Source organism: Odocoileus virginianus, chromosome 4 (genome assembly GCF_023699985.2).
Source record: "Odocoileus virginianus isolate 20LAN1187 ecotype Illinois chromosome 4, Ovbor_1.2, whole genome shotgun sequence".
Classification (NCBI taxonomy): Eukaryota; Metazoa; Chordata; class Mammalia; order Artiodactyla; family Cervidae; genus Odocoileus; species Odocoileus virginianus.
The window spans coordinates 14,098,783-14,114,544 of NC_069677.1; the positions used below are offsets into that span (position 1 = coordinate 14,098,783).

Consider the following 15,762-nt stretch of genomic DNA (forward strand, 5'->3'; position numbering starts at 1 on the left):
TCTTCTGTAGTAAAGGCTGGGCTTGGGCGTGGCTCACATAATGAGAGCAATAACATATCAGAAGACCACATCTGATGTGTCTAGACCACTGAGGCTCTAGCTCTTTCAACACTTTTGGGTTCAGGGGAAGTGCAGTGCCACAGTGTGGGAGCTGGCCTTCCTAGCATTCATCCAGAGGGGCTGGGTAACACAGCCAAGAAATCTAGGACAGTTAACCCCTGTGGGGTAGACTCTACATAACAAGAGACAGAAGACTAAGAGGGGCCGGGAGATCAATCCTTCCTTTTGCTTGGATAGTTGGATCCAAGGTTTAGCAGTTCCACACTGCCTGCCTGGAAGACTGTCCTACATGATAAGCAACCAGCTATATTTTCTTATGAAATTATAGCCAGCTCAGAAACATAATACCTTGTATTGGCTTTCCCTCATTCTCTGCCTCCCTTTTCATTTCCACTCACTCCAGCCTCTCTCAAGTTCTACTTCCAAATAATACCTTAGCACAGTAGCTTCAGGTTTGTTTTTGTAGGGAATATGAACTAAGACAGTTATTAATGAAGACTGGATAAATAAATTGTGATACAGTCTATAGTTTCAGAACAGAATATTATGAAGAGGGGAAATGACTAAATCTCAGCTCTAGGCAGCAATATGGATAAGTCTCAGTAAAACAATATTGAGGGAAAAAGTATTAAAAGACTACATACTGCAAAACAGCCCTTAAATTTTTTTCTCAAAACAATACTAAACAAAACACTTAGGCATATGTATGTGATTAAGCAATCTTTAAAAAGCAAAGGAATGAGAAACACAAACTGTTGATATTCTAATTCTTGGGTTGGATAATAACTAGCAGTTTTCATTATATAGATTAGAACAAGAAAGGGAAAAAGAAGGTCACACACGACAAAGGATGATACTGTTACAAACCTAAGGATTATGATTAAATAATTTTGTGCATCCAAGCTCTTAAATAGGATAAAAGAAAAAGAGAAGGGACCTAGCAGAGGAAATCGAAATAGCAAACAGATAATGAAGAGTCATTTTTAAGGTCCTGACTAAAGAAAGGCTAGTATTCACTCGTGTAAATGTCATTTAAGCATTTTTGGCATGTAGAATTTCCAGAGCCTTTCAGGAAAAAAAAAAAAAGACATCAAAGTGATTTTTTTAAAACAATGGATTGTTTATACTTACTGCTAAAAGTTTATCTCCAATCTGAAGTTTACCATCTTTATGAGCTGCTCCTCCTTCAATTATTTTGGTTACATAGATGCTATTATCCCCAGGAATATGCTGATTTCCAACACCTCCAGCAATGCTAAACCCAAGACCTGTTTGGAAAACACTAGTTTTAGAATTTTACCCATAAATGTAAACCTAAGTTCAGAAAGAAATGACTGAAAAGTAGAAAACAGATTCTAAAAGGTGGTAATTTCACCAAATTAATGCTTTTTAAAATAGAAAAGAATCTATTTACCTATTTTAAAAATTCTAAGTATTTTGTAATCAGGGACAGTTACAAATTTAAGTGCTCCTACAGTTACAAGTAAATACCTTCCCATTCCCTCCCAGGTACTTCTTAGAGTGTCTCATGCATTTGTGTTAGTTCAAAGAATTCATGTAAAATTGTTTCACTTTTGTTTCCATCATAATTGCACTTCTTACTAACACTTTTAATACTTCCACAAGATTAAAACAACTGAGAGGAAAAAAAAAATTGATGGTGGGCAGAACAGCTTCAGAAATGCAGATATTTTTGTTCTTTTTCAATATTCTATGAATTAATTTTAAGTAAGGAATTTCAGTAATTCATAAATCCCATGGCCTTAATACCAAACTTGTAGCTCTCTATTCATTTTTCATGCAGCCATGACTTAGAATCAGTATTTCCATTTATCCTCAATCCCATCCATGTCTTCAAAATTCAGATCACATCCTAATAGTCTTCATGCAGATATAACTACTAATGATACGCTCATTAATATTTTCTTCTTTTATCCTGTGTATCTGCATTTAATATACTTTGTAGATTAATGATTACAAGTTAATATCAATACTATACATGACTTCAAAATGTTTATGCCAAATGCTACTTAAAACTCAGTAGAAATAACAGAGAAATTCTAAAATTCACTAAGGTGAAAGTGAAAGTTGCTCAGTCGTATCTGACTCTTTGCCAGCCAGCCTATAGCCCGCCAGGCTCCTCTGTCCATGGAATTCTCTAGGCAGGAATACTGGAGTGGGTAGCTGTTCCCTTCTCCAGGGGATCTTCCCAACTCAGAGATCAAACCCTGGTCTCCCACATTGCAGGTGGATTCTTTACCATGTGAATCACCAGGGAAACACCACCCCTCCAAATTCATTCTACAGATTACCAGTATTGCTAATTTTAGAATGTGTGTCATATATAACTTAAGAGTTACATGTCACTTAGAGATTTCTTACTTAATAATTTGTTTTTGTTTGATTTAGTTCATACCTTTAGGACCTTTAATGAGTTTTATTTCCATTATTTTTTCTGACACTGGTTTCCGTCTTTTTACATACAAGCGTACAATAGATCCTGCTTCTTTCAATGCTTCAACTGCTTTGCTATGTGTTACATCACGAACATCTACTTCATTTACTCGCAAAATACAGTCATTGACTCTGAGGAAAAATTTAAAATGAAAATTAAATATTAAAAATTTAATATCAATTTTTCACTTTGCCAATTTTTATTTTCATATTTTTAAGGATAACTATTTACTACAATTTTTTCTGAGAAGAAACTTCATGTTAAATTCCAATATATCAAATACTTATATAAATACAAACATTTCTCAAGGGCCATCAAAGGAAATAGTGCAAATAATAGATTATTTTACAAAAATATTAGATGCTAATGACAGCTGTCTATGTACAGAAATTAAAATACTTTAGAAAAACAGAAAATACTTATTTAGTACCAATCATAAGCTACGAAATTCTTTTAGTGTTTTAACCCTTACAACAACCTGTATGGTAGATCTATCTATATCCCTATTTTACAGATGGAAAAACTGAGGCACAAAGTTTAAATAACGTTCCCAAAGCCACCCAGATAATGACCAATAGAACAGTGATTTAAAGATAAGAAAGCTAAGACTTAGACCAAATAACTAGCTTAACATCACAGTAGTAAATTAGATTAACTCACTGATTTATTAAAAAATAAACTGATCTCCAAGTGGGGTTTACCCCAGAGATGCAGCGATTCTTCAATATATGCAAATCAATGTGCTATACCGTATTAACAAATGAAAGGATAAAAACCATATGATAATCTCAATAAATGCAGAAAAAGCTTTTGACAAAATTCAACATGAATATATGATAAAAATTCTCCAGAAAGTGGGCACACAGGAAACCTACCTCAACATAATAGAGGCTATATATGACAAACCCACAGCAAACATTATTCTCAATGGTGAAACACTGAAAGCATTTCCTCTAAGATCAGGAACAAGGGTGCCCACTCTTGCCACTATTATTCAACAAAGTTTTGGAAGTTCTAGTCATGGCAATCAAAGAAGAAAAAGAAATAAAAGGAATCCAAATTGGAAAAGAAGAAATAAAATTGTCACTGTTTGCAGATGACATGATAGTATACATAGAGCCACCAGAAAATGATTAGAGCTAATCAACGAGTTTAGTAAAGTTGCAGATACAAAATTAATACACGGAAATTTCTTGCATTTCTATGCACTAACAATGAAAAATCAGAAAGAGAAATTAAGGAAACAATCCCATTTACAACTGCAACAAAAAGAACAAAATACCTAGACATAAATCTGCCCAAGGAGGCAAAAGACCTGTATGCAGAAAACTATAAGACGCTAATGAAACAAAATCAAAGATGACACAAAGATGGAGAGATATACCACATTCTTGGATTAGAAGAATCAACACTGTGAAAATAACTACACTAACCGAAAACAATCTACAGATTCAACGAAATTCCTACCAAATTACCAATGGTATTTTTCAAAGAAATTTTGAGTTGACCAAAAAGTTTTTTCTGATTTTTCCCCAAGACTGTATGAGAAAACCCAAACAAACCTTTTGGCCAACCCACTAGAAAAACTTTGTTAACAATTTATATGGAGACACAAAAGACTCTGAAAAGGACTTCCCTGGTGGTCCAGTGGTTAGGAATCTGCCAAGGCAGGAGACACAGGTTCGATCCCTGGTCAGGAAAGATTCCATGTGCCACAGAGCAACTAAGCCTATGCGCCATAGATGGTGAAGCCAACGTACTCTAGAGCTGGTGCTCTTCAACAAGAGAAGCCACTGAAATGAGAAGTGTAGCTCCCACTCACTGCAAAGAAAAGTAGACTCCACTCACCAAAACTAGAGAAACCCAGCAATGAAAATCTAGCAAAGCCAAAAGTAAGTTAATTTAAAAAAGACTCCAAATAGCCAAAGCAATCTTGAGAAAGAAAAATGGAGTTGGAGGTATCAGGCTCCCTGACTTTATACTATACTACAAAGCTACAGTAATCAAGATAGTATGGTACTGGCACAAAAACAGAAATACAGATCAATGGAACAAGATAGAAAGCCCAGAGATAAATCCATGTACCTATGTGTATACCTATCTTTGACAAAAGAGACAAGAATATACAGTGGATAAAAGACAGTCTCTTTAATAAGTTATGCTGGGAAAACTGGACAACTATATGTAAAAGCATGAAACTAGAACATTTCCTAACACCATGGACAAAAATAAACTCAAAATGGATTAAATGTAAGGTCAGACACTATAAAACTCTTGGTGGAAAACATAGGCAGAACATTCTTTGACATAAATTGCAGCAAGATGCTCTTTGATCTACTTCCTAGAGTAACAGGAATAAAAATAAACAGATGAGACCTAATTAAACTTAAAAGCTTTTGCACAGCAAAGAAAACCATAAACAAGAGAAAAAGCCAACCCTCAGAATGGGAGAAAATACTGGCAAATAAAACAATTGAAAATTGATTAATCTCCAAAATACACAAGGAACTCATGCTCAATACCAAAAAACCCTCAAACTATCCAATAAAAAAAAATTGGGTGGAAGACCTGAACAGACATTTCTACAAAGAAAATATATATAGATAGCTGACAAACACATAAAAAGTTGCTCAACTTCACTAATTATTAGATAAATGCAAATCAAGACCACAACAAGGTATCATCTCATACCAGTCAAAGTGATTATCATCAAAAGATCTACAAACAATAAATTTTGGAGAGGGTGTAAAGAAAGGGATCTCTCTTGTTCTGTTGGTGGGACTGTAAATTGATACAGTCATGATGGAGAACAGTATGGAGGTTCCTTAAAAAACTAAAAAGTAGAACTGCCATGATACCCAGCAATCCCACTACTGGGCATATACCCTGAGAAAACTATAATAAAAAATATACATGTACTCCAATGTTCACTGCAGCACTATACAACAGCCAGAATATGGAAGCAACTGAAATGTCCAGCAACAGATGAATGGATAAAGAAGATGTGGTACATATATACAATGGAATATTACTCCACCATCAAAAGGAATGAACTTGGGTCATTTGTAGTGATGTGGGTGAACCTAGAGTCTGTCATACTGAAGTAAGTCAGAAAGAGAAGAACAAATATCATATATTAACACACACACATATATGAAATCTAGAAAAATGGTACTGATGAACCTACTTACAGGGCAGGAATACATACGCAGACATGGAGAACAGATTTGTGAACCACTCAGCTGATAGGAGAGGGTGAGATGAACTGACAGTAGCACTGACATAAACACACTACCATATGTAAAACAGGTAGCTAGTGGGAAGCAGCTGCTTAGCGCAGGGAGCTCAGCTTGGTACTATGTGATGACCTAGAGTGGCGGGATGGAGGCTCAAGGAGGGCGGGGATATATGTACACATATAGCTGATTTACTTTGTTATTCAGCAGAAACTAACACAACATTGTGAAGCAATTATACTCCAAATAAATAAATAAATAAATAAAATGACCTTAGTTTCAACTGGATGGTATTCATGTAGAAAACAAAAAGATGGTCATCTCAAATTGGGCAGGGAAGGGGAACAAAATACAATTAAAACATTTCAAGCGATCATGCTAAACTTCTGTAATATATCAAATTAAGTTTAGAGAAAAGAAATTCTATATGCAAAGACAGTGATACCTTACATTTAGTACTACAGGTCAGTTCTCCAGTGAAACAAATGGAACATATTAATTTTCATACAAGAAGGACAAATAAAAGGCAAATAACAAAATCAGGAAGTAAATGCCTCCATTTATATGAATGTTCAAATTATTAATTTTATATCTAACTTCATTAATATACCACTTGTCATATCCAGTGAGAAGTTTAGAAACTGAAGAGCTGCATAAGGCACCAATAGCCTTAAAATAAAATACTGTTTCTCACAGACCATATAAAATCTTTAGTTCTAAAACTTTTAGAAAACTGTCACCATGTGTAAAAAACAACAAACAAGGCAACAGGAAAAGTGCCACAATCTATGATCTAAGATGGTGTCTAAAGAAACAACAAAGATGCCAAAGATCTTTGTTTAACAAGATACTAAGGATATCTTCTGCAATGGAACATTAAACAAAAGACCAGTTACTTATAGTTATTCAATTTATAAAATAGGTTAATTTATTTAAAGTCTGCATTAATCTTTTCTCTTTGTGGTGCATGTGTCTGTGTGTGATTCGCTCAGTCTTGTCCAACTCTTTGTGACCCCATGGACTATAGCCCCCCAGGCTCGTCTGTCCAAGGGATTCTCCAGACAAGAATATTGTAGTGCATATCCATTCCCTTCTTGAGGGAATCTTCCCAACCCAGGGATCACACCTGGGTCTCCTACACTGCAGGCAAATTCTTTACCACCTGAGCCACCAGGTATGAGATAAAAACTCAGGATATATCAATATATGATTTCCTAAACCTTAAGTAAGTTTATACATATTCCCCACCCAGAAAATACAATGGGAAATCTACAATTTCTACACATTTGCTCAGAAATATTTAAATCATTAATCAAATGTATTATTCAAAATGTTTAATTTCTAAGATAAAATTGAATTCCTAAACAAAAAACAATGCTTAAAGCACAATTATCTCATTCACTCATTTGATATTTGAGCATCTACCTTATGTTAGTTATTATGATAATGTTTCTTATTTGTATTTATTCACTGTTTATTTTCTCTCAAGAAAAAGATACAAAGAGGATTTGGTATCACAACATCAAGTACAAAACATACCGCAATCTTCCATCTTGGGCAGCTGCTCCCCCTGCAATAATTTTAGTAATGAAAATACTTGAGTCATCTCCAATGTGTGGGTTGTCTGTACCTCCTGCAATGCTGAAACCAAGCCCTGAATTTCCCTGGGAATAGAGGGGGAAAAATTGACATTGAAAAAAAATCATTGATAGGTTCCTGTCACTATAGGACCTAGAAACTGTACCAACATAGGCAACACACATATAAAGGCATATATATGTATATACATATAGGGAATATGATGATTTTTAAATTAAAAAATATAACGAAAGCTATTGTTTTCTCTATGAATTCAGAGATATTACTGCTGAATAGGTGAGGCTGAAGATGTACTGAGTACTTTCAGAGTTTGGTCTATAATTCTGTCTTTAAAAGTATGTATAGTTCATCCTTGGAGAGGTGTCACTATTAGGTCTCTTTCTTTTAGACTGCATCTAGCTCATGTTTGGTAAGGCAAATTGATCCCAAGAGGAAAACACTTAAGTGATCCTTGTGCTGCTGTTACTTCCACATAGGTAATATTGATATACTATTTCAGCCTTTTAAGAAGGGGGTACTTGGTGGGGCTTTGCTTCTGCTAACTTTGCCATCATCTTATTTTAAAATTACCAAATTGTATCAGCTAAGTAACACTGCCATCATCCTTGAGGTGTTTAACCAAGAAACCTACCTGACTAGCAAAAGGCATTTTTTAAATACTGAAAGTCTAACTGGAGAATTTAACATTGGTAAGCTTTCTTGACAGCAAAGTTAATTTTACCAAAGCAGCACTATTTCTTGCTCATTTTATGTACTGATTTTTGAATAATATTTTCTTTGAAGGACGGGTTCTCTACTGGTACAAAAAGAAAAACTGATCTCAAAGGTATTAGACATTTATTTTTTCAAGAATGATTTAACTTTGGTTTTCAGTGAGCTCAAATAAGTGGGTATATCTGGATATATTACTAAACTGTATAAAATACCTTAAAATTTCACTCAACTATGATAGTCCTAAAATTCTATTTTAATAAAAAAATTTTTCCAGTCTTAGCTCTTTAAGAGTTACTAAAGCAACAGTAAATAGTATCAATAGGTTGTATGGTGACACCAAGATACTCAGCTATTCTTTTTTATTTGCTTTAAAAAATCAAGCTATAATTACAAATAATTTTGTGTAGGTTTAAGGTGTACAACATGTTGATTTGATACATTTATATAGAACAATATGATTACCAATTTAGCTTACTTTATTTAGATTACCACTTTATGTACTAGCTTTATTTAGCTAACACCTCTATGAGGTCACATAATTGCCATTATTTTTTATGGTGAGAACATTTAAGAACTAGTCTCTTCAAATTCTGAAGTATATAATACAGTATTGTTGACTATATTCACTATGCTGTGCATATAAGAAGTCTGGAACTTATTATCATCTAGTTGCAAGTCTGTACACTTTAACAGTATCTCCCTAATTCCTGGTACTCAAGTCCTTTAATCAGTGAAAAATACATGTACAGTTCTGACTAAAAGAATTTAAAAGGTACTAGGAAAAAATGAAAACATGAATGAGGTAAAAAGTTAGGATTATGTCAAGAAATCTCAATAAAGCTGGGGAAAAACCCAACAAAATGACACATTAAAATGTGCAAATACATTAATATTGTTTACCTGTAAGACCCAGTCAGCTACCCCACTTGAACAGATGGCCCCAATTCAGGCAAACAGGCAGTAAAAATCTATTACACATGTAAAAGATCCTCTGAGGTCTATTTTCACTCAGCTTATCTGGCTACAAACATAAATCTAATCCTTTAGGAACTTTAAATATACAGACATTCAGTTACTTAGAAAAGTCACTTATGTATAGCGCCTCATTTTCCAAAAAATGATGGTCAAACAAGGTGGTACTGCTAAAATATAGCATCAATTGAATGCAGATATTCTTAAGGGGAAGATATATCAAGAAAATTCACACATCTGAATTGTGAGTGTGTGTGCATGAGCTTAGTCGTGTCTCTTTTTGACCCCATGGACTGTAGCCCACCACACTACTCCGTCCATGGGATTCTCCAGGCAAGAATACTGGAGTGGGCTGCCATTCCCTTCTCCAGGGGATCTTCCCAACCCAGGGATTGAACCCACATTTCCTTTATCTCCCTACAACTGAATTGCCCGTAAGTTATTTTTTGACTAGGGGAATGCATAGTAAGTAGTTTTCAGTAAGGTCTTTTCCAGTAAATCTATGGTTATTATTTTGCTAGGAAACAAAACTGATACAATGATCAAGTTACTAGCTCAAGAGACAAAATACTCATTTAAAATAAATAATACTTCATTATATGAAAACTATAAATAATAAAATTAAAAACTGAGAAAATCTGAGATATTGTCAGTCTAGAGGAGCACAAGGAGACATAATAACTAAATGTAATATGGTATTCCAGATAGGATTCTGGAGAAGAAAAACAAAAAGTAAGGAAACTCAAATAAAGTATAAACTTTAGTTGATAATAATGTATCAGTGTTACTTCACTGGTTGAAACAAATGTATTTTAGTAATATAAGATGTTAATAATTAGGTGAAACTGAGTCTAGGGTAAATGGAAACTCTCTGTACTACTTTCTACAAATCTAAAAATTTTAAATAAAAGTTTATTTTTTAAAAAAGTTCTTAAAGAAAAGCAACATGTTCTGAAAATACCACAGCTAATTTTATGATATATGGACTTATTAAAGAAACTAATATTATTACATGGTTCTGCTTTTGAAAGATGATCTTCCTTAGATTCTATATGAAAGGGCAGTATATTTAAAGAGTTCTTTAAAGAAACAGATTTCTTTTCATAAAAAACTTAAGATAATGAATAGGCTCTTACCCTTTCAAGTGTGATTTCTTCATATTCATAATCTGCATCAGTGCCATTAACCTAGGGAAAAAAGTAGCACAGAAATTTAGAGTTTAAAATTTAAAATGACAAGACAATTTTTGTATAATTTCTTTTTTCCCCACTTTTGAAAAAAAAAAAAATTGAAGGATAACTGCTTTACAGAATTTTGAGTTTTTCTGTCATGCATCAACAAGAATCAGCCATAGGTAGACCCATGTTCCCTCTCTCCTGAACCTCCCTCCCACCTCCATCCCCATCCCACCCTTCCAAGATTGTCACAGAGCCACAGATTGTCACAAATACAGAAGGGTACACTCAGCTTTTAATACTTATTGAACTCTTGACCCTCTTCTTTGCTTTAATTCACACATCTAATTAGCTACCAATTCTTACTGACTTAAATACTTCAGTTTTTTGAGAAAACCATCACCTCTTCATTTTCATTTCTATTACTTTAGTTCAAGTTGTTGTTAATCTCTTCTGGTTAATCTCTTCTGTTATTAATCTCTACAGCAAATGTAATCTAGCCATCTCTTAGATTACTATTCTTCACTGCTCAAATCATTCTAATGTGTTTTACACAGATGGATCTTTATGGAACCCATGTATAACATACTTCGTCCAAACTTCTCTGAAACTCTCATACAAGGCTCTGTATGAACTGACCCAAATCATGGCTCAACTTCATTCCTAACATGTATCTCCCCTCTTCATGAGCCTTATATACCATTAAACTTAAACGATTTGCTCTGTCCTTTACATATCCTTCAAGTTCTCACCTCTATAATCTTTCTGGTGATATGAAACTGAGCAAAGTAATCTCTTAAGTCAAATATAGATTGTGATAAACTGAATCTCTAGATGCCTCCCATCTTGCATCCTAAGGGCTCTTCTGCAATATGATTAAACCACCCTACCATCAAGAGATGTTGTCTATTTCCCTTTCCCTTGGATCTAGGCAGGTTCTAGATGGCTTCTGCTAAAAAGAGTGTGGCACAAATAATGCTCTGCGGTTTTGGAAGCTAGGTCATGTGATGCCTCGTAGTGTACGCCTTGTTTTAATACACTTTCTTAGAATTCAGAAGCTGTAATGTGAGGGAGCTCAAAGACCCTACAAGGTGACTCAACTGAAGGAGCATCAAAGACCTTTAGCCAAAAGCCCCAGCTGCACTTCTACCCAGCAATTGGCATTGACTGTCAGCCATGGTGGATGAGGTTGTTTTGGGTCTTCCAGTCTTTTCCCATGTCCCAGCCAAGATCATGTAAAGCAGAACTATCCAATTAATCCAGAAAATCATGAGAAATAATGATTTTTTTAGCCACTATGTTTCACAGTGGCTTGTTATACAGCAATAGAATAATGAAACAACAGAAGAATGAAATCTATGTAAGCCACTTTGTTTTCTTTACCATACTATAAGAAAGCAACCCCTAATTCAGGTTCAATTCAGTAGACAATTTAATAACATCATTAAACACATTCAACCTGGGCTTCTAAATGCCAAGAATACATTATCAAAACCACATATTACCATTTCATTAGTGTAAAATAACAAAAAACTGACGGTGTAGTATTTTCAAAAGCAATATGGTTTCCAGGAAAACTACAAAATGGGTGATTAGTTTTCTTTTCATACTATCTTTATAAAATGTGGCTTTCAACAGGAAAAATATGCTTGGCTAAAGGGTTTATCACTCTCAATAGGACGAGGTGAGAGGGAAACAAGAAATAAAATTAGAGGAGAAATAAAATAAAATTAAATCAATCTTTATACAAAATAATATACTACTGACAAAATACTTGAGTTTTTTTTCATCCTCAAAGATAGAAAAGCACAGATTTAGAATACTTCATGAGAACTGTCATTGCTAGTACTTTCTAGGTTTAGAATTTAGTCCTAGTAACAAAATGGGATTCTATATTAAAGATGAAGGTGAAAGCTGGAGAAGTGAATTGGGGCCTGATTGTGAAACATCTTGAATGTTTTCCTGATGAATGAAAAATATTCTTGGAAATTTTGGAGCATCAAGTAGGTTTAAATGTTTTCCAGAAAAAGAACCATGGCAGTGTGGAACACAAATGGAGAGAAATTAGAGAAAAGTAAATTGGAAAAGAAGTTATTGAAATAATTTGGATAAAAGGCAAAAATTCTAAAGACACTTAAGAATAGATAGTAAATTCCTAATTATAAAAAATCTTAATACTAGTGGAAAAAATTTCATAAAGTCACAACTAAGAACAACTTATCCATAACCAACTTGACTAGGAAAAAATCAGATTATATAACATAATCAAAGGTGAGCTGTATTCCACTCATCTAATATAACTTGGGGCTTCCCTAGTGGCTCAGCTGGTAAAGAATCCACCTGCTACATGGGAGACCTGGGTTTGATCCTTGGATTGGGAAGATCCCCTGGAGAAGGGAATGGTTCGTTACCCACTCCAGTATTCTGGCCTGGAGAATTCCATGGACTGTATAGTCCATGGGGTTGCAAAGAGTCGAGTCGGACACGACTGAGAGACTTCCACTTTTCAATATGATTTGGGACAAGAACTACACTTTTAATTAAATGCTGTTTTATAATATATTTTATTATCTGTGGAGAAATCGCTCCAAATTGCTCTTAATTTTTACTTGGTTGTTTCTGAGTTTTTAACTTTTCTATATCAAACTGTCCAAAAGAAGTCTCTGTGATGATATAAGTGTAATATAATCTGTTTTGTCCAATATAGGAGTTACTTAACCACAAGTGACTACTGAGTGCTTGTAATGTGACTATTGCCAGCAGAAAAACCATAAATATCGTTGAATTTTAATCAATATAAATTTAAATACCAACATGTGGCTAGTGGCTTGCAATTTTGGAAAATGTAGCTCTAAGTGAATCATTAAATCTAACTATATCCCTTCAAAATACATGCACATATTCTCTTTTTATCTCTCCTCCTTCCCCCTTTCCTCTCTCCTCCCCCGACTTCAAATACACATTCTCTTTTTTGGTGCTGTGATTGGCACTATACCAAATTTACAGATTTATCTGGAAAAAACAATGATCTCTACTTTATCTTTCTGTTCTGCAACAAAAACTGCTCTGTACTTAAGTATTCCTCTATACCATCACAGCTTTCTTACAACAAACTATATACATTTCCTGTTAAGCTGATTGCTCTGTGTGTGTGTTACTCACTCAGTTGTGTCTGACTCTCTGTGGCCGCATGGACTGCAGACCACCAGTCTTCTCTGTCTGTGGAATTCTCCAGGCAAGGATACTGGAGTGGGTTGCCATTTCCTTCTCCAGTGGATATTCGTCCTGACCCAGGGATGAAACCGACATTGCAGATAGTTTATCTACTGTCTGAGCCACCAGGAAGACCACATATGTGGCTTCAAGCTGACTGCTAGGTATTTCATATTTCACTGAAAGAGTTAATAACTCATATTTTCAACTGCTTTCTGCTAGTATATTTGAATACCATTCACTGTTTAATATTTAAGTTGTTTTTAGCTTTTTAGAAAAATGTAATTTGCTTCAATTATAGATGAAATGCCATAAAGAATACAGATGTCCTTGGCCCCTTATTCCTAAAGATTAAAATTTTCTAAACAGCTTGCACTAATATATCCAAACAGGACAGACAGATCCTAATACATAATATATATTAAGACTCTCCAAATAAAGATACAAAGAAGTCTAATATAAGACTTCTCTGTCATTTAAGGTTCATTTCAGTAATACCTTTCAAACTATAGAGTAATACATTAAAATTCAAGATTTTGCCTATCAACATTCATACGACTCACTGTGTGATTGTGATTGTGGAAGCTGCTCAGCTGCATCTGACTCTTGGCAACCCCATAGACTATACAGTCCATGGAATTCTCCAGGGCAGAATATTGGAGTGGGTAGCCTTTCCTTTCTCTGGGGGATCTTCTCAACCCAGGGGTCGAACCCAGGTCTCCCATATTCTTAGGCAATTAAACTCCTCAAAAGTCTATACCATCATAAGGTAAGAATCTAAAAATAAAAATGTACTAGGAAGAAGAAAATGTTCTTCCTAATGAAAAATCAACATTACTAAATAGAAAATATTAACCCTGAAAGAATTTACTCATGAATTTTTCCTAAATAATGAACAGCCATTTAGGTCAACTTTAAAATAATATAGTTAGCAGTTAAATGTACAGAAAAACTGAAGCTTTCTTTGCAACCCCATGGACTATAGCCAGCCAGGCTCCTCTGTCCAAGGAATTCTCTAGGCAGGAATATTGGAGTGGCCAAAGAACTGAGATTCCACTAGCTGTTTGTTAAAGGGGATTAAAACATACAAAAACAAAAATCAAAACAAGAAACAAAAGATGAACCCAAGACAAATGGTAAATACAAGATCTGACAAATAACAACAAAAACAAGAAACATAAACACACACGCAAAACTGAAACAGAATTAACAAACGATTTACCTCCAAAATATACAAATAGCTCATGTATCTCAAAACCAGAAAAACAACCCAATCAAAAAGCAGCCAGAAGACCTAAACAGACCTTTCTTCAAAGAAGACATACAGACAGACACATGAGAAGAGGCTCAACATCACTCATTATTAGAGAAATGCAAATCAAAACTACAATGAAATGATATATCCTCACACCAGTCAGAATGACCACCATCAAAAATTCTTTAAACAATAAATTCTGCAAAGGATGTGGAGAAGAGGGGACCCTCTTGCATTGCTAGTGGGCCACCATCAAAAATTCTTTAAACAATAAATTCTGCAAAGGATGTGGAGAAAAGGGAACCCTCTTGCATTGCTAGTGGGAATGTAAATTGATACAGTCTATAGAGGACAGTATGGAGATTCCTTAAATATCTAGGAATAAAACTACTATATGACCCAACAATCCCACCCCTGGGCAAATACCCTGAAAAAACACAATTGAAAAAGACACATGTACCCCAGTGTTCACTGCAGCATTATTTACAACAGCTAGGACATGGAAGCAACCCAGATATACATTGACAGATGAATGAATAAAGAAGTTGTGATACATACATACAATGGAATATTTATTGGTGTGGTCCAGTCACTAGGTCATATCCGACTCTTTGAACCCCACGGACTGCAGCCTACCAGGCTTCCCTGTCCTTCACCATCTCCCAGAGCTTGCTCAAAATCATGTCCATTGAGTTGGTGATGCCATCCAACCATCTCATTCTCTGTCGTCGCCTTCTCCTCCTGCTTGCAATCTTTCCCAGCAACAGGGTCTTCTCCAATGAGTTGGCTCTTCACATTAGGTGGCCAAAGTATTGGAGTTTCAGCATCAGTTCTTCCAATGAATATTCATTACCGATTTCCTTCAGGATGGACTGGTTTGATCACCTTGCAATCCAAGGGGTTCGCAAGAGTCTTCTCCAACACCATAGTTCAAAAGCATTAATTCTTTGGCACTCAAACTTCTTTATGGCCCAACTCTCAAATCCATACATGACTACTGGAAAAACCATTCAGTTCAGTTCAGTTACTCAGTCGTGTCCGACTCTTTGTGACCCCATGAACCACAGCATGCCAGGCCTCCCT

The 15,762-nt window shown here is 35.0% G+C and overlaps 1 protein-coding gene across 22 annotated transcripts in view; it reads right to left on the reverse strand.

Moving 5' to 3' along the window:
* DLG1 (discs large MAGUK scaffold protein 1) overlaps nucleotides 1–15,762 on the reverse strand; it is a 267,402-nt gene that overhangs the window by 97,264 nt on the left and 154,376 nt on the right. For all 22 annotated transcript variants that reach the window (XM_020887873.2, XM_020887881.2, XM_020887878.2 and 19 more), the window contains 4 exons: nucleotides 10,173–10,223; nucleotides 7,291–7,415; nucleotides 2,477–2,646; nucleotides 1,192–1,328 (listed from right to left, as the gene is read on the reverse strand). In XM_020887873.2, the coding sequence (XP_020743532.1) occupies nucleotides 1,192–1,328; nucleotides 2,477–2,646; nucleotides 7,291–7,415; nucleotides 10,173–10,223 (483 nt within the window). The remainder of the gene's footprint in view (nucleotides 1–1,191; nucleotides 1,329–2,476; nucleotides 2,647–7,290; nucleotides 7,416–10,172; nucleotides 10,224–15,762) is intronic.